At 45.3% G+C, this 27500-nt stretch overlaps 4 protein-coding genes and 2 long non-coding RNA genes across 6 annotated transcripts in view; 4 read left to right on the top strand and 2 right to left on the bottom strand.

Annotated features, from left to right (window-relative positions):
* LOC109103320 (RNA polymerase II-associated factor 1 homolog) overlaps window positions 1–96 on the bottom strand; it is an 8408-nt gene extending 8312 nt beyond the window's left edge. Inside the window, 1 exon segment of the mRNA XM_042771547.1 lies at window positions 1–96. This exon segment is cut by the window's left edge and continues 94 nt beyond it. The gene's annotated coding sequence lies outside the window, so the exon portion shown is untranslated.
* A 3335-nt stretch (window positions 97–3431) lies between these two features.
* On the top strand, window positions 3432–6179 carry LOC109066848 (suppressor of cytokine signaling 5-like). Its single transcript, XM_019083863.2, is given in 3 exon segments — window positions 3432–3561; window positions 3771–3826; window positions 4402–6179. A coding segment is annotated over 1 exon segment (1419 nt). The 5' UTR covers window positions 3432–3561; window positions 3771–3826; window positions 4402–4476; the 3' UTR covers window positions 5896–6179.
* A 1284-nt stretch (window positions 6180–7463) lies between these two features.
* LOC122147800 (trichohyalin-like) lies at window positions 7464–21005 on the top strand. Its single transcript, XM_042771719.1, is given in 21 exon segments — window positions 7464–7625; window positions 8010–8136; window positions 8539–8650; window positions 8741–8765; window positions 8810–8938; window positions 12375–12452; window positions 12556–12657; window positions 12921–13532; window positions 14052–14105; window positions 14585–14647; window positions 14794–14861; window positions 15268–15804; window positions 15923–16009; window positions 16120–16261; window positions 18117–18176; window positions 18478–18561; window positions 18779–18847; window positions 18946–19154; window positions 19245–19392; window positions 19709–19844; window positions 20971–21005. Coding segments are annotated over 20 exon segments (2817 nt in total). The 5' UTR covers window positions 7464–7625; window positions 8010–8054; the 3' UTR covers window positions 20991–21005.
* Window positions 21006–21511: 506 nt separating this feature from the next.
* LOC109066851 lies at window positions 21512–23135 on the top strand. The gene is made up of 5 exons (XR_006161811.1): window positions 21512–21638; window positions 21726–21961; window positions 22036–22081; window positions 22169–22272; window positions 22893–23135. It is a non-coding gene; the product is annotated as an uncharacterized LOC109066851 (long non-coding RNA).
* An 898-nt stretch (window positions 23136–24033) lies between these two features.
* Window positions 24034–27500, top strand: part of LOC122147737 — a 4686-nt gene continuing 1219 nt past the window's right edge. The window contains exon 1 of the long non-coding RNA XR_006161810.1: window positions 24034–24089. This is a non-coding gene — a long non-coding RNA (uncharacterized LOC122147737). The remainder of the gene's footprint in view (window positions 24090–27500) is intronic.
* The window catches only part of LOC109066827 (SID1 transmembrane family member 2-like), a 14682-nt gene continuing 12448 nt past the window's right edge, over window positions 25267–27500 (bottom strand). Inside the window, exons 24-29 of the mRNA XM_042771542.1 lie at window positions 27415–27491; window positions 27287–27333; window positions 27071–27176; window positions 26801–26911; window positions 25650–25763; window positions 25267–25569 (exon numbers count right to left, since the gene is read on the bottom strand). Coding sequence (XP_042627476.1) covers window positions 25507–25569; window positions 25650–25763; window positions 26801–26911; window positions 27071–27176; window positions 27287–27333; window positions 27415–27491 — 518 coding nt within the window. The 3' untranslated portion in view covers window positions 25267–25506. The remainder of the gene's footprint in view (window positions 25570–25649; window positions 25764–26800; window positions 26912–27070; window positions 27177–27286; window positions 27334–27414; window positions 27492–27500) is intronic.

The following is a 27500-nucleotide window of genomic DNA, read 5'->3' as shown; positions in this document are numbered from 1 at the left end:
CAAGAGCTTAAACCAGATTATCGACGGAAACAACAGCACCGCGCGCTTCTGTGTGTGTGTGCGACTTCCGCCCCGCACCGTCTGCTGAAGCACCCCGCGCGGGAGCAGCGGCTGGCCCGATCAGCGCCTGCATCAAACTCTGTACATGTGTTCACGCATTTATAAGCTTATATGATAGTGTACAGTGTTTGGGAAAACTACTTTTAAAAACTAATGCATTACAATATTGCGTAACTTCCTAAAAAAATAACTAATTATGTTATTAGTTATGCGTTACATTACTTTTGCTACTTTTTCTCGTCTGCCTTTGCCTAATGTTTCAGGCACTACATGAGAAACAAAGGGACTGGTGTTACTTATCTGAAAAAGTATCTCCGATATTTCCTGTAAACTAAAAAGTAATACATTACTTTAGTGATTACTTGAAAAAGTAATCTGATTACATTACACAAGCATTACTTGTAACGCGTTACCCCCGACAGTGTGTACTGATGCAGCGCAGTTATACCAGCAGAGGGGTTTATTTTAGTGTAAATTCATGTAAACTGCTGCAATTTTAGGTTTCATACAGAAGAGATGAAAAATGTTTAAACATTAAAAACAAATATGTGAACACATGATTTAACAACAAACCAGATTTAATGCTTTGTAATTCATGATGTGTAGTGCATTAGAGAATGTGAACACAACTGTAAGATAAGAGAGAATCTGAAAGCGATTGATTTGATGGAGCTATGGCTCTCTTTGTATGAAATATAAAGCATTATTTTTATTTTCATGGAAGCAGATAGTGGCTCGAGAGATTTGTGCGTGAAAAGAAACCTCAGAAAACTCTATTTAAAACTGCTTTATTTTTATTAATAGGTAAAAAAGACAAACTGGTACAAAAATAGACGGAACAATGATTAGATAAAGGTTGATCTGGAGATGCTAGTGTTTGCTGAAGAGGTTAGAGAGATGAAACTCGGTCAGGTGACGGTTTTAAAGACATGACGGTTCGTCACTGATCCTGTGAAGACTACAACACCCGCTGCTGCTGTTTAACGTGTTCCTGCGGAACCCCTCGCCTCTATCCGTCCGCTCTCTGACATCACGAGCATCCGCTGACCTCTGACCCTTCATGTGACCTGGCCCTGGCGCAATGACATCACTTCCTCACGTCTGCAGGTGCGCGGAGAGGTCGACTCTGTGGAGAAGAGGAGCAGGATTTGCAGTATTTGTGTGAGGAGCACACTGACAGAACTGAGGTTTCAGGAACAGAGCTGACCTGCTCAACACATAGAGCAGCTGATCCGGCTCCCCCGCAGACTCCCTGCACACAGAACAACAGTCCGTGTGTGCTGTTAGTGAAGAACACGGAACAGCTAGTCAGGATACCTCAAAATAAAGTCTAACCGAAAATGTTGCACATTTTAAAGTTCCAAGATGTGATCGCGTGCAGCTGTTTTTAGTGAACAAACTGAACTAATGTTGTGAAGAACTGTGAAAGTGTCTCAGTCTGTTTCAGGAAGCCAAAGAATATCAATATAAATGAATAGTAGTAATAATATAATTATTGTTATTGTTTTAAATGATTTAATGTTGAGTATAACTACTAGATGAGTGAGTGCTGGACTCACCCGGAGCCCCAGTGATAGAAGACCCGGTCCTGATAGTACAGACACAGGAAGAGCCACACACTGATGGTCTCCAGCCAGAAGATGACGAACAGGAACCAGACCGACGACAGCAGCAGCTCACACACCATCCTGACACCTACACACACACACACACACCAACATCTTCATCATCATCCTGACACCTACACACACACACCAACATCTTCATCATCATCTTGACACACATACCGACATCTTCATCATCATCATCATCCTAACACCTACACACAACACCAGCATCTTCATCATCATCATCATCATCATCATCATCCTAACACACCACACACACACAACACACCAGTCATCTTCATCATCATCATCACATCATCCTGACACCTACACACCACACACACACACACCGCTTCATCTCATCATCATCATCATCCATCCTAACACACTACACACACACACCCAAACCTACTCATAATAATAGTTATAATCATGACACCTACACACACCAACAACATCTTCATCATCATCTGACACCTAAACACACACACCAACATCTTCATCATCATGACACCTACACAACACACTACCACACACACAACACCACACAACATCGTCATCATCATCATCATCATCCTGACACACCTACACACACCACACAACACACTCAACACCAGCATCTTCATCATCATCATCATCATCATCATCATCATCCTAGAAACTTAAAAACAACAGACACCTACACATCCTGACACCTACACACACACACACACACCAACAACATCTTCATCATCTCATCATCATCAGATCTACACACACAACATCTTCATCATCCCTGTGTCTAAGAACAATAACCCTCTTGTCTGAATGACTATCGTCCAGTTGTCCTCACATCAATAGTCATGAAGGTCTTCGAGGGACTGGTTAAAAACTACATCAGCTCCTCCATCCCGGATACTTTGGACCCTCTTCAGTTTGCCCTTCATCGCCCCAACAGATCCACTGATGATGCCATCTCTCACATCCTGCACTCTTCTCTCACACACATTGACAGCAGCGATGGGAACTATGTAAGACTGCTATTCATCGACTATAGCTCAGCTTTCAATACTATAGTCCCCATCACGCTAGCTTCTAAACTCACGGACCTCGGCCTAAAACTATCACTCTTCACTGGATTCTTGATTTCCTCACCGGCAGACCTCAAGTGGTGAAAGCAGGCCAGTTCACCTCTAACTCCATCACCCTGAGCGTAGGAGCCCCACAGGGCTGTGTCCTGAGTCCCCTGCTCTTCTCTCTCTACACACATGACTGCGTGTCTTCCCACAGCTCCACATCTATTATCAGATGTACTGATGATACTGTGGTCCTGGGCCTCATTCACAACAACACCTACACCTACACACAACAACATCTTCATCATCATCATCATCATCATCATCAGATCTACACACAACAACAGAGTGTCAGTCTGCAATAAACCACCTTGAATCAGTGAACGAGCTTGTGCGCGCTCCCGAGCTCGCGGCTGTGCGGATGTGATCGAGTAATTAAATAAGCAGATTTAACAGCGAAGCGCAGTTTCTAGTGACTCTGATCGCGCTGAAGCGTCGCTTCCGGGCATGCGCGCTCGCGCCCGCGTTCCAAGATAAAAGTCCTCATTGAAGAAGCATGATTTCAAATGTCCTTAACATCGGCGTTTAATTTAAATATCAAAATAACGATGTTCATATGAATCATGAAACAAATAATCACACACTTATTAACTGAACCCATATCCGCGGTAAAACCTCAGTACAGATGTAAAAAAAGAACAATTTAGAAGAGAGATGTTAATTATTTAACACCAGCCAAACATCCCTTGACATAACAAGTTATAAAAAATAATCCTCCGCGGTATTTCCGGAAGTTGTGCCGGCTGTCGGAACCGGAAGTGAAGTCACGCTACGGCTGTGTGAGTTCGCTGGAGTCTTCTGATTAAAGTTCAGTTATTGGAGGGTCTTTGTGTCGGGGTCGTGTTTGTTCTTCTGATACTACAGCAGTATCTCGGTGTCCTCCACAGTCCTCTGCTTCATGAAGCTTCTGTAAATACAGTAATAAAGGACTTCTGATGTCGAGGAATTGGCTGATTTCTGTCTGACATTGATTTTCATGTTTTGACAGACACTTTTATTCAGAAGAGAATCAGAGTCGCTCGTGATAGATGCCAGAAACTGATGGTGAGTGTTATTTCTATACTGTTATAATATTGATTCATATATCAAGTTTAAGTAATTTTATGTGATTTTTGTCTTTTTTTTATTTGTATTTTAAAATATTTTTGTTTGGCTTTCTTTGATCTTTTTAGTTTAAGTAATTTTGTTGTGCTTTTATATTATTATTTGGATTACTATTTCTGTTTAGCCTTATTTTATTATTTATTTTAATTTATTTTATTACTTTAAACTTTCAGTTTGTTTTTCAGTTTTCATCTAATATTTAAATTTTTGTTTTAATTACACTGCTGTTCAAAAGTCTGGATCAGTAAGAATCCTAAAGTGTTTTAAAGTCTGCTCATCGAGGCTGTTTTTATTTGATCAGAAACACAGAAAAAATAGTATAATATTATTAGAATCTAAAATATCTGTTTTCTGTGTGAATCTCTGTTAAAGTGTAATTTATTTCTGTGATGCGCAGCTGTATTTTCAGCATCATTACTCCAGTCTTCAGTGTCACATGATCTTCAGAAATCATTCTAATATGATGAGATACATACAGAGAGGAAATGGTTTATGTTTTGCTGTTGTCTCCACAGATTGAGAGCGTGATCTGGACGTGATCGTTCCTGGATGGAGTACTGCTGAGCGAACACAATCCGCAGAAGAGCGTCATGTCTCTGCCGGAGGAAGCAGGGGATCGTGGGAAGGAGAGGGAGCGCGGCGCGCGCCCCAAAGTGCGTCAGAGCCGCTCCGAGGAGAGACGAGACGGAGGGAGGCGGAAGAAGAAGAGCCAGGCGTCACACGACCTGACCTCGGAGCGGCCCCTGAGCGATGGCTTCGAGTAGGGTGAGGTGATGTGCTGAGTGGAGTGGAGGAGCTCGTCCTCTCAGGTGCTGGGATCCTCCGGCTCCCTGCCGTCCGAAAGGGGCTCCACCAAACTGTCCCTGGGCTGTGACACGGAGAGCAGGGCGTCCGGAAGCAGCAGGACGCTCCGGCAGAAGATCCAGGACGCAGTGGGCCAGTGTTTCCCCATCAAGACCCACAGCCAAGTCCTGTCCCCCTCGCCGTCCTCCAGGCGCAAGATCCTCCTCAGCGAGCTCATGCTGGACAGCTGTCCGTTCCCCGCCGGCTCGGACCTGGCGCAGAAGTGGTACCTCATCAAACAGCACACGGCTCCCATTTCTCAAGCTCCGGTCCCAGACTCCGGATGCACGCTTGCTGTGGAGGACGAGGAGGACCGCTTGCGAGAGCGACGGCGGATTAGCATCGAGCAGGGAGTCGAACCTCTGCCCAACGCTCAGATCCACACCTTCGAGGTGACGGCGCAAATCAACCCGCTTTACAAGCTGGGACCCAAGCTAGCTCCGGGGATGAACGAGCTAGCCGGAGACGAGCGCGCCACGCTGCTGCTCCAGAGCTGCTTGGACACGCTCGATGAGGTCACCGCGTCCACCTCTCCGTCTGACTTCGACTCGGGCGCTGCGTCTCCGTCCCCGCGCTCCCTCACCGCCGCGACTCTAGCTCAGCCGGACAGTCCGAAATCACAAGACGGACTCCATCGCATTCACACGCAGATCGATTACATCCACTGCCTAGTCCCCGATCTGCTCCGGATCACAAACCTGCCGTGCTACTGGGGCGTCATGGACCGATACCAGGCCGAAACGCTGCTGGAAGGCAAACCCGAAGGCACGTTTCTCCTGCGTGACTCTGCACAGGAAGACTATCTGTTCTCCGTCAGCTTCCGGCGGTACGGACGCTCGCTGCACGCACGCATAGAGCAGTGGAACCATAACTTCAGCTTCGACGTGCACGACCCCAGTGTGTTCCACGCGCCCAGCGTCACCGGCCTGCTGGAGCACTACAAAGACCCCAACTCCTGCATGTTCTTCGAGCCGCTGCTGTCGAACCCCATCCACCGCACGCAGCCCTTCAGCCTGCAGCGCATCTGCCGCGCCGTCATCAGCAGCGCCACCACGTACGACGGCATCAGCGCCCTGCCGCTGCCCAGCGCTCTGAAGGAGCACCTGAAGGAGTACCACTACAAGCAGCGCGTGCGCATCCGCAGACTGGACACCTGGTGGGAGTGACCGCTGGCTCGGGTGCGGAGACCACAAGTGCCACGACGCGAGTGCCTTCCGACGCTCCTCCTTTTGAGGTTTAAACGCTGTTAGCTGATCGTCATGATGTCTTAACCGAGCAAGCCTTCGTTCTGTTAGAATGTGTCTTTATCAAGACGAGTGCTGCATTTGGGTTCAGACCAAGAACCATAACTGTAACGATGACCGAAACCCTTACGCTGACCGCTGAATGTCCTTTTTTAAATGATATTAGACCACGTTTTTATTCAGAAAATATATTAATGGACTTTTAAGTTTCTCCTGGAATAATTTGAGTTTTTATCGTCCATTAAATTTAAAAATGTTAGATAATTGTTATTTGTACTGTTGCCATTATTGTTAAGTAGCCTATATATGCATATTTGTGTGTTTTTAATACAGAGTTGTTAAATTATCGCAAACAGTGAACTGAAATGATATTGTTATTATCATAATACTGGTGATTTTTCCATGAATGTGGCCATTTCTGCTGATATATTATTTAATAAATCAATAATGTTGACTGTGACCAGTGTTGCCAGGTCCACGGTTTTCCCGCGGAATCGGGAAACTGTAACACTGTTCCCGCGGATTGAAACGAGACCAGTCATGTGATATTTATCTCCTGGAGTGTGATATCTCACCGGGACCCCCCTCGATGCACCACTGGGGAAGTTCTGAGCTGTTTTTATACAGTCTATGGTTTTGAGCAGCGATTGGCTGTAAAAACATAAACATGGCAACCCTGACTGTAACACTGACTCTAATGTTGACTGTTACATTGAATATAATGATGACTCTACCAAGACCATTCTGTTAAATATAATAACTGCAACAGCGGTAATTATAACGATAACTTTAATACACTCCATTGCTCTTGTTTTTAATGTTAGATTACTGTATTGCATCGTCATTCCACTCAAGGTTTGTTTTAGTGCTGTATTTAATCTAGAAACCAAATATTTCAGCATTCAGCTACTGAAACCCCTTGGAAACACACACAGATCAGCTGAGAGAGTGGCTCTATAAGGACAGGTCTAATAGAAATGCGTGTAGAACTCTATGAAGATGTTCCAGAAGCTGCAGCACTGGATCTTCACTCAGAGGGGCCAGACCTGATGTGTTTGGAGGGTATTTATTTATTTTCTATTTAAGGCTCGCCTAATATGCTTAACATGTTTCATATGTGTTTCTGATCTATTAAAGCCAAGTGTGAATAATTTTATTGGTGTGACAAAAGCACATATTAATAAACTATGTTGTATCTATGTTGACTCTCTGATGTTGTTTTTGCCATTTCTGTTTACCTGAAATAATAATAACGGGACATTTTTAATCCGGTAGCAATGCTACAAAAAGAGACTCTTGAATAATAAAATGTTTTTTTTTTATATATATTTGAAATCTTGTAATACAAGTATTAGAAAGTTCATGTTACTTTCTTAGAAGCTTTCAGATAACTTCGTTTTTTTATAATTGATTAAAATAAAACTAGTATGCATGTTTAGTTGTATGTGTGTTGGACCGTGTGCGCGCATGCGTCGCTGGGGGACTTTTATTGTGAAGCGCGGCTGCCGGGTTCCGGTCTGTGTCTGTGAGAGAGACTCTGTTTGAAATTCAGAGAATCCTCCGAATCCTTAAATATCTGAGATCTGGAGCTCCAGATGTGTACAATGCTTCTGAAACTGCTTTTTAACTGAGGCCGTGGGATCCGAGAGCAGGTGAGGGTTAAACTAATCGCGTTAAATAATCAGTAATTATTCTTAAAATGATTGTATTTGATAATCAACAAGCGCGACACTCGCTGTTTAACTTTGTGTTTACTGATGATTTGCTTTTATATTGTTTTATGTAGTCGTTCAGGCTGGTATTTTAATTAGACAGATCATAACTAAAGCTCTGTTTATGTTTATGTATATATATATATATATGTGTGTGTTTATTATCGGAACAGTTTTTCTGAGGTGAACGCGCGCAGCTCGCTGTCGATGTTATGAAGTGTTTATTTAATAAGTTGTGGTTTTATCGGTAATAACATGTTATTTGCGTGATGTGGTGTGTTTGTGAAGTATTAATTTGAAGTAATTTGGTGAGATTAATTGAAGGCCCGTGACTGCTCCAGTGCGCGCTCCTGTCACGCCGCCGTCACCATGACGACCACGGGGCTGCGCATCGGAGATCAGCTGGTGCTGGAGGAGGACTATGATGAGAACTACATCCCTTCAGAGCAAGGTGACTATCACACTCCAGAACTGACACACACCATCCCTTCAGAGCAACGTGATCTCTCTCTCTCTCTCTCTCTCTCTCTCTCTCTCTCTCTCTCTCTCTCTCTCTCTCTCTCTGTCTCACACGCGCACACACGCGCGTACGTATGTATTTCTTGTTTCTTCAGTGTAACAGTGTAGCAGATATTTGGATATTTGTGTGAGGTGTTTTTGTTCATATATTGAAAGTCTAATGTTTTTTGGTTCCCAGCATTCTTCAGAATAACTATGAGAACAGTCAGTCAGTCAGGTTTGAAGTGACACGAGGAGAGTAAATGCGGTGTTTGTTGGCGTGTCATGAGAACACGTGTGTGTGTGTGTGTGTGTGTGTGTGTGTCGTTTGTGTGTTTTTGTGTTTTTGTGTCAGAGATCCACGAGTACGCTGTGGAGATCGGCATCGACCCGGAGCGTGAGCCCGAGCTGCTGTGGCTGGCCAGAGAGGGGATGGTGGCGCCGCTGCCGGCCGAGTGGAAACCATGGTAACACACGCTTACATCACACACGTGTTCACATGGAGACAGGGGGTGACTCTGTGTGTGTGTGTGTGTGTGTGTGTGTTTGTGTTTGAGGTGTACTACTTTAACTTCTCCACGGGTCAGTCCACCTGGGATCATCCGTGTGATGAACACTACCGCCAGCTGGTGGAGCAGGAGCGCCAGCGCAGCCAACACGCCCCGAAGAGAGACAAGGACAAGAAGAAGAAGAAGGACAAGAAAGACAAGAAGAAGGACAAGAAGAAAGAGCTGGAGGAAGTCAGAGCTCCAGGGGTGAGGACATCATCTAACAGGAACGTACCGCAGCACTCAGAAGTGTTCTCCTCTCTCTAGAGACAGACACTGATCACACAGTCTGTGTTCTATTAGTGTTTTTCTTAATTTGGGATCTTTTACACAGCTCAGGTATTCTGCTGGTTTGTAGTCTCTCTTCAGATCTAAATACAGCTCCATCTTCTTTTGTAATTTATTAGCATCTTTCCAGTAAGCAGGTTTGGGTGTAGTTTGAGCACCAGCTGTAGAAGTGCGCTCTTCTGCAGGTTCTGCTCCTGACACCGCAGCGCTTCAGTCTGAGACGAGCTCTTTTTTTTGTATTTCTTTGAGCACCAGAATTTCACAGCTCTCTTCTGAATACTGATTAACTCTCTCTCTCTCTCTCTCTGACCTCTCATGACAATTGTTACAATGTATTGCCAAAGACATAGTGTTACATTGAATCTATATACATGCATGTATATAGTGTTTAAAAAGTAGAACAAATATACATTTTAAAATTCTACAAACAATTTATAATTCAATGTGGTGTGTGTGTGTGTTTGTAAAATTGTGTGTTTGTGGTTGCTTTTATTTTTTTGTGTGTCGATGTATGTTTGTGTGTTTGTGGTGGTGTGTGTGTGGGGTGTTTTGTGTGTTTGTGGTGTGTCTGTGTGTGTGTGTGTGTGTGTGTAGGCGCATCACTGATTTGTTGACTCCTCCCTCTTTTTGTGACAGGCATCAATGTATCTTGCTGCTAGTAAGATGCAGTCTTTGTTTTTCACCTAATAAATACTGAAGTTGTGTTTTCTTGTTCAACATTTTGAAGTCAGGGTAAAGTATTTCAAATTTGGGATAAATTATTTCTAATTTCATGTGTTGATAGTTAGAGCAGCGGTGGTGTGTTTTTTTTATTTGAGTAAGGGCAGGTACGGCTCTCTCTGGGCAGCCAGTGCTGTCGATATCTGCCCGTCTCTATAGTCAGAGTATGACTGCTCAGTCTGTACCTCCTCATCTGTCTTCTTCATTTACAGTCTTTCACTGTACTCAGATATTCTGCAGTTGTGTAATCTCTATTTAGGGCCAAATAACATTCAAGTTTACTTTGTTTCTCTGTTGTTTCAGTCCAGTAAGTTAGATAATTTTCTTTTGTGCTGTTATTATTTGGTTGGTCTGAATTGTGTGGATGGATATTTCAGAGTCCTGATGCTGGCTGTTGTTAGTTGTGTTAGTTTGCTTCTGCAGCTTCAGGATCATCTGAATCAGGGGGCTTTTTTCAGGGTTCACTTCATGGTTTTTTTAAGGGCTTTAAAATGGTAAGAGTTGGGGTCGCTCATTTTTAGGTGTTTCCAAAATGTGATGGCTGGTTTCTCAATGTGCATTAGTAGAGGGTACTGGCCTAATTCTGCCCTGCATGCGTTGTTTGTAGTGTTCCTCTGGACTCTGAGGAGACTCTTACAGAACTCAGCATGCAGGGCTTCAATCGGATTTTTGTCCCATTTTTCAAATTTGTGATTCAGGAGAGGACCCCCACACTTCACTGCCATATAATGCAATAGAGTTCAATGACTGATTGGAATATTTTGAGCCAGATTCGAATTGGGTATTTCAATTTGGATAGATTTTTTGATGGCATAAAAGGCCCTTCTCACTTTCTCTCTCAGTTCATTCACAGCCAAATTTAGTTTACCAGTTGCACTCATCTTCAGCCCGAGGTGTGTGTAGTTTGTGGCATGTTCTGGTTTTGGTCATACCAAGGGTAAAGCGGTGTCCTCTTTCCCTGAACTCTGGGTCTCTTCTGGAATGTTAGTACTTTAGTTTTGTTAGGATTAATGGTCAGGGCCCAGGTCTGACAGAACGTGTGCAGGACGTCTAGGTTCTGCTGTAGACCCTCTTCTGTTGGAGACAGCAGAACCAGATCATCTGCAAACAGCAAGAGCTTTATGTTGGAGTCATGTAGTGTGAGGCCAGGTGCTGCTGATTGTTCTAGGACTGTCGCTAATTCATTAATGTAGATATTGAAGAGGGTCGGTGATAGTGGACAGCCCTGCCTCACACCCCGCCCTTGAGTGAAGAATTCTGTTCGTTTATTTCCGATTTTAATTGCGCATTGATTCTTTGAATACATTGTTTTTATAATATTGTATGTTTTACCCCCAATACCTGATTCTAGAAGTTTTGACAGCAGACCTTCATGCTTGGTTGAATCAAAGGCCTTCTGGAAATCTACAAAGCAAGCAAATATTTTGGATTTGTTTTTGGTGATGTATTTGTCGATCAGGGTGTGTAGGGTGAAGATGTGGTCTGATGTTCTATAATTTGGTAAGAATCCAATCTGACTTTTGCTGAGGACATTGTGCTCGGTGAGGAAGTGTACGAGTCTTGTGTTGATGATATTACAGAACAGCTTCCCCAGATTACTGCTCACACAGATGCCTCTGTAGTTGTTTTGGGTCTGATTTGTCTCCACTCTTGAATATGGGCGTTATGAGTCCTTGATTCCAGGCTTCAGGGAAATGACCAACACTCAGAACCAAGTTGAACAGTTTTAGTAGGGCCGATCTTAATTGTGCTCTGTGTTCTTGAGCATTTCATTGAGGATGCCATCTGGTCCACTTGCTTTTTTGTTTTTTAGTGCCTGGATTTTATCAATCAGTTCGTTTTTCTGTAATGGGGTAGTCTAATGGGTTTGATATTTACCAATTGTATGTTTCCATATGAATCATTTTTTCATATTTTTGGGTTGTTCTGGGTTCATTGTTAATTTCACTATAAAGTTGTTCAAAGTGATTTTTCCAGCTGTCTCTGTTTTGTATGGCTGCTTGTTCATGATGTTTTTAATGCAAGTGATTCCAGTTGTCCCAGAAATTGTTAGAATTTACGGATTCTTCAATAGTTTTGAGTTGATTTTGGATGTACTGTTCTCTCATTTTTTCTGAGTGTACTTTTATATTGTTTGGGTTCTTCACAATATTGATGGGCGTAAATCTGCATTGTTTGGATCTCTCTCTCTCTCTCTTCTCTCTCTGTCTCTCTCTCTCTCTCTCGCTCTCTCTCTCTCTCTCTCTCTCTCTCTCTCTCTCTCTCTCTCTCTCTCTCTCTCTCTCTCTCTCTGCAGGTGTTGGCTCCTCTCCGTGGTCTGTCCGAGGCTCCTGTCGCTCCTCTCAGGGGTTCTCTGAGCGTCTCATCTGGACTCCAGCCGCTCAAAACGTCTCTCAGGGTAAAGCGTCAGGGATCTCTCAGGCTTCTGATTGTACTGAGTTGTGTTTTTGATGTTGATTGCTGCTGGTGTGTGTTTTTTTTTTTTTTTTTTTGTGTTGGTGTTGTGATGTGAGGTGAGGTGGGGGAGGGGGGTATAACTCAGAGGGGTGAGTCTGAAACACACACACACCTGAGTCCCACTGACCGCTGGATCAGATCTGACCGCGTGTGTGTGTGTGTGTGTGTGTGTGTTTAGAGGCCGAGGGATTCAGCCGGACTCCTGCAGAACCTCCATCTGGATCTGGACGCTCTGGGAGCAGGACTGCAGTACGAGGTCAGCACCAGACCTTTCAGGTCAAAGGTTATCACAGGAGTGTCAGACTCTAATCTAACCCTTCAGACACTGCACGGTGTGTGTGTGTGTGTGTGTGTTTCAGGACAGTGAGGTCAGTGTGACGGTTCCTCCTGAAGAAAGAACAGAACCTGAACTACAGGATTTGGCCCTGTCCAGGGATCACAGTCCAGAAGCTCCTTCAGAGGTACCTGTCTGTGTCTCTCTCTCTCTCTCTCTCTCTCTCTCTCTGTCTCTCTCTCTCTCTGTCTCTCTCTCTCTCTGTCTCTCTCTCTGGCCCTGTTCTGTGTTTATATCTCTCTCTCTCTCTCTCTCTCTCTCTCTGTCTCTCTCTCTGCAGTGTCTCTGTGTGTCTTTGTTAATAATGCGTCTGTTTGTTTGAGGGATTTGCATGTGACCTCACACCCGTCTGTCTGTCCATCTGTCTCTAACGCCGTCCTTCACTGTAAGGACTCGTTGCGTGGACGCCACCTTCGTTCCACAGCAGCTTCTCGACCTCTGACCCCGGATGCTGGGGCGTCCAGCGGCCGAGAGGAAGTCGAGCAGAGGAGCAAAGAGAAGAAACGGTCAGATGAGGAAGAGAACGGACAGGTCAGAGACGAAGAGACCGAGAACCAGAAACACAGAGAGGAAGAGAGCGATGAGCAGATTGAGAGTGTTGAAGAGGAGGAGAAGAGCACAGAAGAAGAGCAAGATCAGGCCGAGAGTAAAGGGGAAGGAAACATGGAAGAACAGATCGGTCCTGAGGAGAAGACGGAGGAGAGAACTGAAGGAGATCAGACAGAGAGCAGAGATGATGGAAACATGGAAGAAGAGCTGATTGAAAGAGAAGAAGGGGATGAGACACACAGACAGGACAGTAGAACCGAAAACAGAGAAGAAGAGGCTGTGAGAAGTGTGTCCTGTGAGGAGGAGGAGGAGAGGGTTTCTGAGCATCAGGAGAGTAAACATGAGGAAGAGCAGAGAGAGAGTGCAGAGGTGTGTGAGGAGATCTCTCACCTTCAGAGGACTCGTGTTAACGCAGGGAAGTTTGTGCCTCAGTGGAGTCCAGTGTCCAGTGAGGTAGGACTGAGTGCCCCGCCCCTGCCCACAAGCCACACCCACCACACATGCCCCGCCCCCGTCCCATCTGTGTCTGTGTTTGGGTGCTTCACTCCGTCCCGACACATGCAGCGCTGGAGTCTGTGTTCGCTTGGGGCTGCGTGAATCGCCTCTGGAGGCTTCGTTCGTTCTGTGTTTGTGTGTCAGTGATTCACTGCAGAGAGGAGGTGTGTCTCAGCACAGTCATGTGACATCAAGAGCACCTATCAGGAACAGATCAGCTGCATAAACACAGCTACTGAGTCTTAAGAGCTAGTCTAGCAGTTAGTCGAGAGGTAATTAGACCGGTTTACCCCTGATGAAACTGACTTATAGTTCTGACCAGTCTGACTAGTTTAAGCAGTTTATGCAGCCGGCCACAGCCAATCAGAGCTCCTCTCTGCAGCAGAATCTCCCAGCATCCACGTACTACTGTGTGTGTGTGTGTGTGTGTGCGTGCTGATGTACGCGTGTCTGACATCATATCCTGTTCTGTGACAGGAGTCTGAGGACGGTGGAGCAGCGGCGTCACTCTCATCCGCTGGTAATGTACAGGTATGACCTCATCAACACACACACACTCTCACACACACACACACACACACAACACACACACACACTCACACACACACACACACACACACACACACTCAAACACACACACACACACACACTCAAAACCCACACACACACACTCAAAACACACACACACACACACACACACACACACCCACACACACACACTTACACACAAACACACACACATACACACTCTCAAACACACACACACACACACACACACACGCTCTCACACACACACACTCGCTCTCACACACACACACACACACACACACACACACTCTCTCACACACACACACACACACACTCTCTCACACACACTCACTAACACACACACACACACACACACACACACACACACACACACTACTCTCTCACACACACACACACACACACACTCTCTCACACACACACACACACACTCACTATATTTCACTCTTCATGTGTTTCCTCAGGCTGGTTTCCGCTCCAAACTCTCAGAGAATGTGTTTGATCTGCTGGATCTGTCACCTGCAGTGGTAACACACACACACACACACACACTCTGTATCTGTCACATGCAGTCACGTAACACACACACACACACACACACACACACACATTCCCAACTCGACAGGTTTAAAGACTCATTCAGTCTCTCTCTCTCTCTGTCTGTGTCTCTCAGGACAGGAAGGAAGGGAAGGGCGAGGCAGATGTGGACAGCTGTGTGGACGTCTCTGACTCTGCAGACGGGTGTGTGATGATGATGAGGATGAGGATGATGAGGATAATGATGATGATGGTTAAGTTAGGGATGAGCATGAGCACTATATAACAGATGACTGGTGTTTGTGATCCAGTCAGTGAATGTGTTCCAGCGGTCGGTGCTGATGTTGAGGTTGAGGTTGGTGTTGGTACTCGTGTTCAGTGCAGAATTCATTCTATTTAGCTTCAAACCACAAACTCTCTCATATTCTGTGATTGTTCCTGAGCATGAGGAGCCCTCCTGCTCTGACACCGAACGGCAAGTCAGAATGTGCAATTTGCGGCTATTTCAGTTAATGTTTATTTTATTTATCATGAAAATTACTTCTCAATGTGTTTTTTTTTTAATGCTTTTAGTTCTTAGTGAGTGATAATGATGTGTGTCTGCTCTCAGACGTCTGCTTGAAAACATGACGTTAGCTCAGACGCCGCCGTCGCGCTCCGCTGCCTCCACATCCGCCGATGACATCATCAGCACCTCATCACATGACCAGAGACCTCCGACCTCCCGCGGCAGAACCGACACCACTGACCGAGAAGAGAGGGAGGAAGAGGAGAGGAAGAGACGAGAAGAGAGGGAGGAAGAGGAGAGGAAGAGACGAGAAGAGATGGAGGAGGAGAGGAAGAGACGAGAAGAGAGGGAGGAGAGGAGGGAGGAGGAGAGGGAGGAAGAGGAGAGGAAGAGACGAGAAGAGATGGAGGAGGAGAGGAAGAGACGAGAAGAGAGGGAGGAAGAGGAGAGGAAGAGACGAGAAGAGAGGGAGGAAGAGGAGAGGAAGAGGCTGGAGGATGCAGAGAGACAGATGGAGGAGGAGAGGAGCAGACTGATGGAGGAGACGCAGAGGAGACTGCAGCTGATCAGAGATGCTCTGATGAAGGACGAGGAGGACGAGGAGCGCCGGATGAAGGAGGAGAGCGCTGAGCAGCTCAGGTCAGTCACTGCTGCATTGTGGGTAGATGTGCTGTAGAAGCACCAGCGCTGACGGTCAGGATGCTGATAAAACTCATGCAGCAGATCACGTGTGTGTGTGTGTGTGTGTGTGTTTCAGGGTTCTGAAGGAGCAGATACTCAAACAGAGACGGGACGAGGAGGAGCGAGTGAACAAGGAAATGCACACACAACTACAACAGCTCAGGTGCACACACACACACAAAGGAGCAGATACTCAAACTGCTCAGGTCACACACACACACACACACTATATCACCATCAGTGCACACACTCATCCGTCCAGTGTGTGTTCAGGCTTGAGAATGAGGTGAAGCTGCAGGAGCTGCGCTCCGAGCTGGAGGCGGAGCAGGAGAGGGCGGAGACTCAGAGGAGGCGGGACCTCGAGCGCTTGAGGGAGGAGTCTGAGGAGGAGCTCCGGGCAGAGAGGAGGATGCGGGTGCTGCGCTCCGAAAGGAGGAGCAACTGACCTCCATCAGACTACAGGTGTGTGTGTGTGTGTGAGTGAGAGAGAGTGTGTGTGTGTGTGTGTGTGTTTAACACTGTTCTGTTTGTCAGGCTAAACTGAGTGACACACAGAAGGATTTGAGGAGGACACGACCAGAAAACAGCCTGTGTAGAGTACCAGAGAGAGGTACAACACACATTTACATTACATTTACATTTTAATCATTTAGCAGACGCGTGTGTCCAAAGCGACTTACAAATGAGAACAGTAGAAAACAATCAGATCAAACGAGAGAACCCAACAACGGTATCCACAGTGCTTGACAAGTCTCAGTAGTTAACAGAACACGTAGGCAGGGTTTTTTTTTTTTTTTTGAATATGATAGACACGAACAGAAAAGGTAAGTACTAGTAGGAGTTGGTTACGTGCAGGCAAAAAAGATGAGTCTTTAGATGTTTTTTAAAAATGAGTAAAGACTCAGCTGTTCGAATTGAGTCGGGAGGTCATTCCACAGCTGGGCGCACACCAGGAAAAAGTCAGTGAGGAGTGTGATTTGACACCTCTTTGGGGATGGCACCACAAGACGTCGTTTACTTGCAGAGCGGCCAAACTTCTGGGAGGGCGCATAAGACTGAACTAAGGTATTATGGCGCCGTGCCAGTGGTCGTCTTGTAGGCAAAGAATCAGTACCTTGCCATGATTGCAGCGGCTACTGGGTAGCCAGTGTAACCTGATGAGGAGAGGAGTCACATGAGCTGTTTTTGGCTCATTGAAGAAACAAAAATTGCTGCATTATGGATCAGTTGTAGAGGCTTTTATTACAATTGTAAGGGGCCGCCAGAAGAGCACTACAATTACAGTCTGGAGATTTCAAGAGCTTGGACAAGAAGTTGGGTGGCTTGCTCTGACAGGAAGGGTCTAATTTTCCTAATGTTGTATAAGGCAAATCTGCAGGCCGGGTCGTGTAGCAATATGGCCTTAAAGAAGCTCTTCTGATGATCCATTACAACTCCTAGGTTTCTGGCTGTCCTGGAAGGAGTATGGTTGACGAACCTAGCTGGATAGTATGATTGTGTGATGAAATGGGTTAGCGTTAACCACCAGCAGTTTCAGTCTTAGTAAGGTCAAACTGAAGGTGATGGTCATTCATCCAGCTAGAAATGTCACTCAGACAGGCGTGAAATGCGAGCAGCTCCCGTCGGGTCATCTGGTTGGAATGAGAGTAGAGTTGAGTGTCATCACATAGCAGTGATAGGAACAGCCATGACGAATGACAGATCACATGAGTCATGTAGACACAGAAGAGAAGCGGTCCAAGTATGAATGAGGAACCCCAGTAGCAAGTTGTTGTGACTTAGAGACTTCACCCCTCCAAGTGTGAAGCATCTATTCAGAAAGGTAGGAGTTAAGCACTGGAGTGTGTGTTTAGATGCTCACAAATGTGCGTGACAGGAAATCTGGGGAGGAAACAGCTGTTCAAGAGCAGCACAGGTCCAGGAAAATGAGAATGAGATTTTGAAGCTGCTCTTGCCAGTCGCAGGGCTTCATCAAAGCGAGGAGCTACAGTCTCATTGAGTGACCACTTTTGAGACACACTGTGGAGCAGGTAAGAAACACACACACACTCTCTGTGTCAGACTATGGAAGTTTGTCTGATTTACAGGAAGAGATTTAGAGATGTTTCTTCAGTGTGAGCCTGTGTGTGCTGTGGGGTGTGTGTGTGAGTGTGTGCAGGAGACTGCAGAAGAAATCGAGCGGAGGTGCGTCTGCTGGATCTCTCTTCAGAAAAGAGAGAGAGACGCTAATTGTGATCGTCTCTAAGTGGACACACAACACAACTACACAGCAACTACAGCACACACTGGACACACAGCTGCAGGAGATGCGCAGGACACACTCGCAGAAGGTCAGAACAACACACACACACACACACACACACACACACTGTCAGCGGGTCGGGAAAGGCGTTCGTTGTAATCTTGCGTCATTCATGATGCTTGCATCTGAAGATGGAAGGAATAATCAGACTTATGGCGGTTTAGCAGATGGTTTGATCATATAAAAATCAAGAAAGTTTTTAAAGTGGGTTTCTGTTTTTATAGTATGTAAGTACAGAACTCCTTCACAAACAGCCTTCTTGTGTGGATAGTGATATTGTTTGTTGATGTTTCTTGTTGATGTATCCGCCCACACACTAGTGTGTGGAGGAGTCAGAGCTACAGGAGTGGATGGAGAAGCTGGAGATACAAACCAAAGCACTTCAAACTCAGGAGACTGACCTTCAGTCAAAGGTACAAAACTGTGCATTTGTTCTTATTTTTAATTGCTATTAAGTTTTGTTATTTTTTGTTATTTTATTTCATTATCTGGATTTTGGTTTTCATCACATTTAAGGATGTTTTTTTTTTTTTTTACTTTAGTTGACTGATTGATTTGTAGTTTCTCATTTACTTCAGATTACTACAGTTCTACCTCAACACTAACAGTGCTGTTTATGATCATCATCAGGCATCAGATCTGAGGAAGAGGAGACAGCAGCTGTGTGAGGAAGAGGAGGACGTGCAGAGAGGATTACAGGTGGTGTGTATGTGTGTGTGTGTGTGTGTGTGTGTGTGTGTGTGACAGGGATATCTGATACCTGTGTGTGTGTGTTTCTGATGTGTGTGTGTGTGCAGTCTCTCCCGCAGCTGCTGAAGGAGCGGGACGAGCTGCGTGAGGAGCTGCAGCGGATGAGAGCAGATCTGCAGTAGTGAGAGAGAGAGAAAGCACAGGAGCGAGAGCGACAGAGAGAGGAGAGCTGCAGGATGATGGAGGAGAGACAGCAGCTGGAGGCCAGAGTCACGCTTCTGCAGGAGCGATGTGAGCAGCTCACCTCCAGAGTCAGGTAACACTCACACATCACCAAACACACACACACACCGCTGCAGATCCGCCCGTGACCAGCCGTCGTGTGTGTGTGTGTGTGTGTGTGCAGTGAACTGGAGCGAGAGCAGCAGAGCGGAGCGAGAGCAGCAGCAGGACGAGCAGAAGAAGAGCAAGAGAAGGACAGAGAACGGTCTGCGTTTGGAGGATCTGGAGGCTCCGCTGCTGCGGTCAGACGCCAGCGACACCAGCGTAGACGAGTGAGTACACAGTGTGTGATGTGTGTGTGTGTGTGTGTGTGTGTGTGTGTGTGTGTGTGTGTGAATCAGGGTTAGAAGCAGGTGGCAATCCCAGAGTGCACTGTGATGTAGTCTGTGAATGTTCTGATCTAAAGTGTTGGACAGACCTCAAACAAATGCTCAGTCTTCAGAGATGGTTAAGTTACAGTTGGATGCTGCCTCTCTGAGAGTTAATAATCACAGTAAAAATCTTAATTTTACTCTCTCTCTCTCTCTCTCTCTCTCGCTCTCTCAGTGTGAGGCAGTACGTGTGGAATGAGAGCGTGTCTCTCTTCAGGGCTCGTCAGTTTCTGGAGCGGCAGAGCGTTCACGCGGTAGACAGACAGGCAGCGCTGCGGGCGGCTCACAGCAGTCTGAAGGACCCCACACCTGGGAGCTCATCACAGCAGCAGCTCTACCACAACCTGCAGCAGGTGTGTGTGTGTGTGTGTGTTCATTCACTGAAGTCCAGGACAGACTGAGTAACTCCCACTGAGAACATCAGCAAATAATTCAGAAGTACAGTTTTCTTTTAGTATGTCGTGAGAAATAAAAATCCTATAGAAGCCCATGATTGTGTGTGTGTGTGTGTGTGTGTGTGTGTGTTGGTGAGGGATATGTTGGTTTCTGAGCTGAGAGTGACGCAGCTTCAGAAGGGTCAAACGACTCCTGAAAGGAGCTGCAGCGGAGAGAGCAGATCTCAACCAGAGAGAGGAACGAGGGATCAGACTGAGGAGGTACAAGGACTTTATAGACACAGCAGCTGGACGCAGAGTCACACACTTCTGCAGGAGCGATGTGAGCAGCTCAGGTCACACACATCACATCACACTCACACACACACATCACAGTCGCCCAGTGACCAGCCGTCGTGTGTGTGTTGTGTGTGGTGTGTGTGCAGTGAACACATGCAGAGCAGCAGAGCGGAGCGAGCGCAGCAGCAGGGCACACACTCAGAGCAGACAAGGACACCACGAACGGTCACGTTTGGACACAGGCACACACACGGTCAGACGCCAGCGACACACACGACATCACATGCACACTCTCACTGTGTGCCACAGTGTGTGTGTGGTGAATCACACACTGGCATCATCCAGAATGCTCACACTGTTCTGATCTAAAGTGTTTGGACACACAAACAAACACAGACTTCACACTCGAGTGTTCACACACACTCACTCACTCTCCCTCACTCTCTCATCGCTCTCTCACGTGAGGCACTATCATGTCACACACACACTCTCTTCACACTCACACTGGACGCGGCACGCACTCACGTTCACTCGGTAGACAGACAGGCAGCACTGCACGGCACACACAGCAGGTCTGAAGGACCCCACACATGCGCATCACACAGCAACAGCTCTCAAACACTCTGTCTGTGTGTGTGTGGTGTGTTCATTCACTACGTCACGGACACTGACACACTCTCACTCACACACACGCAACACACCAGACATGCACAGTTTCTCTCTTTCATGTCTTGACACTCAAAATCCTACTCACCAAGCCCACGATGTGTGTGTGGTGCACACAACTGTGTCACACACACTCAGGGAGGTGAGGAATTTGGCTGAGCTGACTCGACGCTTGCACACACTCTCCAAAGAAACACACCAGAAGCTCAACCAGCTCGAAACTCACTGACTGCACTCACAACACTTTATAACACACACACACACACACACACTCACACTTACACACTACAAGACACATACACTCACACACACACACAAAACACACTGACACATACACTCACACACACACACAAAACACACTTTGTCTTTCAAACAGAGAGCAGCTCTTCAAATGTTCTCAATTCACATACTCATGATCACATTATGCACAGACACACACTTTACTGCACCCTACACGCACAAAATGGCACAGTTGCACCACACTCACAGGTAGTGTTGACACCACTTGTATGAAGCTTGTTTGTGTGTTAAAGGACTCCACCCTAAAAATGGCACATGTTGCATGATCTTATGTAGTGGGTAACATGAGTGAAGAGGCTTGTATGTAGTTCGTTTTTGAGTTTTTGTTGAGTATGAGGATGTGTAGGGCTGGTGAAGGGCGATAGGAGAGTCTAGTGAACCAGACGTGTGTGTGTGTGTGTGTGTGTCAGGTGTCATGTGACGATGCTGAGAGGTCAGCTGATCGGAAAGTGACGTTCGATGTGACCGAGTCAGAGATGAGCAGTGTGTACAGCCCAGAGGGAACAGGTGACACACACACACACACACACACACACACACACACACACACACTCATGACGTGCAGTGGTTCACGAGCGTCTGAACGTCTGTCAGTTCCAGTGAAGGTGCAGCAGCTGGCCGACTCTCTGCAGCTGATCTCAGGTCAGCTCAACTCTGTGTTAGGAGCTTTGGGTTCACTAACACACAAAACAGACTCCGCCCCCCCTCTGACAACACCCCCCTGCTGCCCCGCCCCTCGTGGGCGTGGCCTACAACCCCCTCACTGGCCAACGGACTCTCACACAGAGCCACAGACGCACTGCAGACGCGCTGGAGCGGCCTGAGCTCAGGTGAGACACACACACACACACACACACACACACACACCTGCTGCTTCATCTGAACATCATCCCTGTTTCCATAGAAACCAGCAGAGCGCACATGACCTACTCAGGATACACACCACCAAGGTGAGGCATTGATTCTGATTTTAAACGTTCATATAGGTACGTAGTTTTAAGGGGTCTGATTGTGTGTGTGTGTGTGTGTGTGTGCAGTCTGTCGAGTCTGCGTCCGTCAGAGGTCGAGGGTCAGCGGCTGCAGGGTCTTATTGAAGGGAAACAAACGCTGGCTGGAGGCTCAACGGAAGAAACCACAACATGTATCCTTTCACACACACACACACACACACACACACTCTCTCTCGCACACACAAACACACACACTCACACCCACTCACGTCACACTCTCACTCACTCACACACTCACACACCTCACTCACTCACACACACTCACTCACTCACACACACTCACTCACTCACACACACATCACTCACTCTCTCTCGCACACTCACTCACACTCTCACTCTCTCCGCACACACTCACTCTCACTCACACACACTCACTCACACTCACTCACTCACTCTCTCTCTCTCACACTCACTCACACACTCATCACTCACACCACCACACACACTCACTCACTCACTCACTCTCTCTCTCCACACACCACACTCACTCACTCACTCACTCACTCACTCACTCACTCACTCACACCACTCACTCTCTTTCGCACACACTCACTCACTCACACACTCTCTCTCTCGCACACACTCACTCACTCACACACACACTCACACACTCTCTCACACACACACCCACTCACACACACACTCACTCACTCACACACACACACACACTCTCTCGCACACACACACACACTCACACACTCTCTCACACACACACACTAGCTCTCTGTTTTCCTGAGCGTCACACACTCAGTCCTCTGTTCCCGGAGCGCAGGAGTGTGTCCAGCGGCGGAGGGTTAGTTCAGCTCAGTCTCGATGATAATAACCAGATTAAAGTTCTTCACTACTGAAGCAGTGTGAACAAGCACACGCGTGTTCCTCAGGACGGCTGAAGACGGCTGGGTTTGACCCGTCTCGTCTACATTTCCATTTCTATAGCTGTGTGCAGATCTCATTTGTAAGATATTTTTGTAAACAGTAAATGAACTGAATACTTGAATACTGCAGGTGTTGTTTTTTCTGTTTCTAGTGTAATTTAGACGGGAGATATTGGCTCATTTATGTAGCTCGGCACGTTTACACTGAATCAGTAAAACCTTTAAAAGAAAACACTTACGAGCTCAAAATAAACTAAAGCACGTGCGGCTTACATCTCTGAAGTATAGGATGATCAGATGATTTTCACCGTATTTAACCTCATCTTCATTCATCTTTCACCGTCACAACTCTGATAGTAATAATAATAAATAAACTAAACCATTACACTTGCAGAAAGCACATACGTTGTGGTCAAAATGAGCCTAAAATGATAAATAATAAGCCTGATCAGGGGTAATAAAGATCCATTTCCAATAAACATAAACATAACTTGGAAAAAATCCTTTAAAAAGTTGTAATTACTCAGTTTGTGAAAATGTTAAATACAGTCCGAAAATGTAAAAAGTATTTAAATAGTTTTATTCATCATATGTTATCATTTTTTTTTTTCTTTTTTTGTTTTTTTTTTGGTGTTTTTTTTGTTATATTATAATTTTTTTGTTATGTTTTTTTTTTCTGTTTACGATTTGCAATAGTTACTATTTTGTTTTTTTGGTGTTTGTAGTCCTATTAATAAACTAGGGTAAGTTTTATACTTAAACATCACTGTATTAATATATGGAAACCATGAGATTTCAGTCATATTTTGATCAACCAGGAAATGCCCCGGATTTCATTTCAGAATCTGATCACCTTACTGAAATATCAAAAAGTTTGTTTGATGAAATAAATCGCATTTTAGTCACAAAATAATATAAATTCAAAACCATTTTAAACATTTTGAAAATACCTAAATGACCCTGTCGTTATTTTTTTTAGTTTTTATGTTTTTTTTGTTTTTTTGGTTGATGTCGTGACAAAAGACCGTTAAACTGGAGCGGAGCGCGCGAATCCGCCGGGAGCTTCTTCTGAGGTAAGCGCTTCTCCTCACCACAAACTGTGTACATTAACCCTTTAACATTCACAATCAGAAAAAAATATATATTTATTGGTAAAAAATGTGTTCCTGACACCACAATGAGCAACTTATTTTCTTTTTACACGTCCACCAGCCGGTCACGTGACGCCGATAACACGTCGTTTAAAGATTAACATGAATAAATGTGTTTGATTCATAACGGACAAAAAGGCAACACAGTTGCTCATATTTGCTGTTAAGACATCTCCGTTCCCCTCACTAACGATGTTTTGGGTGACTGATCATCAGTTTTATTTAAACATGGAGGCTAATACAAGGCAGAATGTTTGTCACGGGCTGAACGTGGTCACGAGGCTATTAAACGTGAGAACGTCGCATCAACCTTTCTGAAATACATTTCTAGATATGGTTTAATGAAAACTATAAATCTGTCTTAAGTATTTAGGAAAATAGCAGTTTAACATTCATCAGTAGGTTTGTTGACGTGCGCTAATTTCGGTCGATCTGAATCAAATCCAGTTCGAGTTCAGATATAGCAAAGTTGTTCATATGAACCATAAATATTGCTTTCGGATTCACGTTCACTTAACGTTACATGTGTACACTTCAGCGCATGCGCAGAGCGCCAGTCGCCGCGTTCAGAACCGAAGCTACCGCGAGTGTAACTAATTTTTGCCTTGACAACAAACTGACAGATGTCAGAAGAGATTTTTAGCAAACATTTAAAAAATATTCAGCCTAAGAATGTAAATAAACATATACAATAAATAAATATGCATGTAAACATGCATCAGGACATTATTTTTGAAACTTATTGAAAAAGCCTTTTCCTGCTGATGGGGTTATCTCAGGTCTACAGCACCCCTCTCAGTCGGATTAGAAACGGATTGGTTCAGTGCATGTAAACATAAATCAGTTTCCCGTCCACGTCATCATAAATCACAACAGATTTACAGGCCCGAAAACAACCGTATAAAGTCTTTATTCAGTAATCATTCCATTTGTACTCAGTAAAAACACAATCTGTATTTTTGAGACAGTGCAACGTTGATTTTCTCAGGTCAGAATCATCTTTAGATGAGTGAAGCAGCTCGGCTCGGATTACAGTCAGAACCACAGTTTTTTATTTAGTTGAGTGAAAAGGCCACCAGACGGACACACACGCAGAGAGCAAGAGAACCGGTACAAAAATGCATTGAGATTCTCAGAGCAGGTCTGAAGAGATAAACACGGGGATGAGGGGAGGAGCTCTGGCAGTTCCACTGGCACATTCACTGTCCTATCAGCAATAGCTCCCGGATGAGGCTCCTCCCACACCGTCACTGACTGGCAGGTAAACATATTCAGGGAGCGAGGCCTCTCATTGGCCGACACCCCCAGTGCTGCTCTGTGATTGGCTAGTATCGGTCCCTCAGAAGACGTAGATTTTGTCTCTCTGAACCGTGTCGAGGTCGTCGTCCATCGTGAGCAGAACCTGAGACCACAGACAGACAGACGGCTGTTTAGCTGACATGATGATTCTCAGTTTGAGTTCAACTGATGTTCTGGACTCACCAGGAAGGAGCCGAACATGGCGATGGAGGACAGGAAGTGCCAGATGTCGTGATCGTCAAAGAAGGAGAGCAGGATGCACTCACGGTTGTGCTCGCGAGACTCCGCTGGAGTTTTCTGGTGAGACACGGTTTGGTCAACATCACTGCACACAGGTAACAGTTACTGACCGCCGCTCAGTGACTTCACTGAACCAACGGGAAGCTGAGCTTGTGAATACAGTGAAGACAGGGTCACGACACACAGCACAGTGACTATATTCCCTATAAAACACCACCTCAGGTGTCTGACTGCTTCTGAAAAGTCTGTTATCAGTGTTTTAACATGACTGGACACTGCGGTGACCAATCAGCATCTGGCACTGCAGGTATGAAGGTTAAGCTGCCTAAAGCTGGCTTTTAAATCACAATGCACTAAACCAAATATAGAAGAAAAACCAGACAAATAATGGCAAATGCCAGTGATTTCACAGCTGGTTAATGTTTTCCATTCTTCAGCTACTGGTGTAAAAAGCTGACTTCAGATAATGGGTGAATAAACATCCAATTTTATTTAAAAAAGAAATGACTTAAAATAAATGATTAGAGGAGAATCATTAAAAGCTGAATGCTCAGAATACACAAACATTCAAAAGTTTTCTTCTGATCACCAGCGCTGCATTTATTTGATCAAAACTACAGTAAAAACAATGAAATATTATTATAATCTAAAACAGCTGTTTTCTGTGTGAATATCTGTTAAAGTGTAATTTATTTCTGTGATGTGCAGCTGTTTTTTCAGCATCATTACTCCAGTCTTCAGTGTCACATGATCTTCAGAAATCATTCTAATATGATGATTTGCTGCTCAAGAAACATTTCTGATTATTATCAATGTTGAACACATTTTTGATGCTTAATTTTTTTGTTGGAAATTTTTTGTTTTTTATTTTTTTTTTTTTTTTTATGGATTGAAAGTTGAGTAGAATTTTTTTTTATTATATCATTAATTTTATTTAAAGATTATCAATATTTTTTTTGTATACTTTTGATCAATTTAATGCGTCCTCTATGAATAAAAATAGTAATTTCTAACCGCACATTTTTATGTATACAGGACAAATAAGATTTAGGGTCAAAAATGGGTAAAGGTAAGTGTGTGTGTTTGTGACCCACCTGCCATGTACTGAGACCCTGTAAGAAGAAGAAGAGAGCGAAGCCCCAGACCACAGCGGTGAAGAGAATACACACCAGAGCCAGACACTGGATTCTCTCTCCGCTGCGCAGCTGCACACACACCAGAAATAAACACATCTGAATGAGTGTGACACCACAGGACAGTTCTTCAGAGCCGGCCCTCGAGGGCCACCGTCGGTCAGGGCCAGATCTGAAGAACCGTGCGGGACCACAGGAAGTAGTATGATGATGTCATGATGAGAGCGGCACCTTCATTATGATGTAAAAGGTGAAGTAGAGCAGCAGGTTACAGATAGCGATGGCCAGCAGGTACGAGGCGAAGTCGTTGGGTCGTTTGATGAGGCCGTACGCCGCCCTGCACACACACACACACACACACACACACACACACACACACACACACAGGGGTCACGCGTGTGCTCGTATCATGTGATTGAGAGAGATGTGAGATGATGTGTTACTCACAGAGACCAGTTCACAATGTTTCCCATCACCAGCAGAACCATCCGATCCTACAGACACACACACATCAGAGAGATTCACTGCGACAGCTGCACGTGTGTGTGTGTGTGTGTGTGTGTGTGTGTACTCACGATGTACATGGGTCCACTGCACTGCCGAATACAGTCTGTGTAGATCACATTCAACATCCTGCGCAAGATCCCCGAGTCTGAAACAC

The sequence above is a fragment of the Cyprinus carpio genome, chromosome A15 (assembly GCF_018340385.1).
Source record: "Cyprinus carpio isolate SPL01 chromosome A15, ASM1834038v1, whole genome shotgun sequence".
Classification (NCBI taxonomy): domain Eukaryota; kingdom Metazoa; phylum Chordata; class Actinopteri; order Cypriniformes; family Cyprinidae; genus Cyprinus; species Cyprinus carpio.
This window is presented reverse-complemented; position numbering and strand designations above follow the sequence as displayed.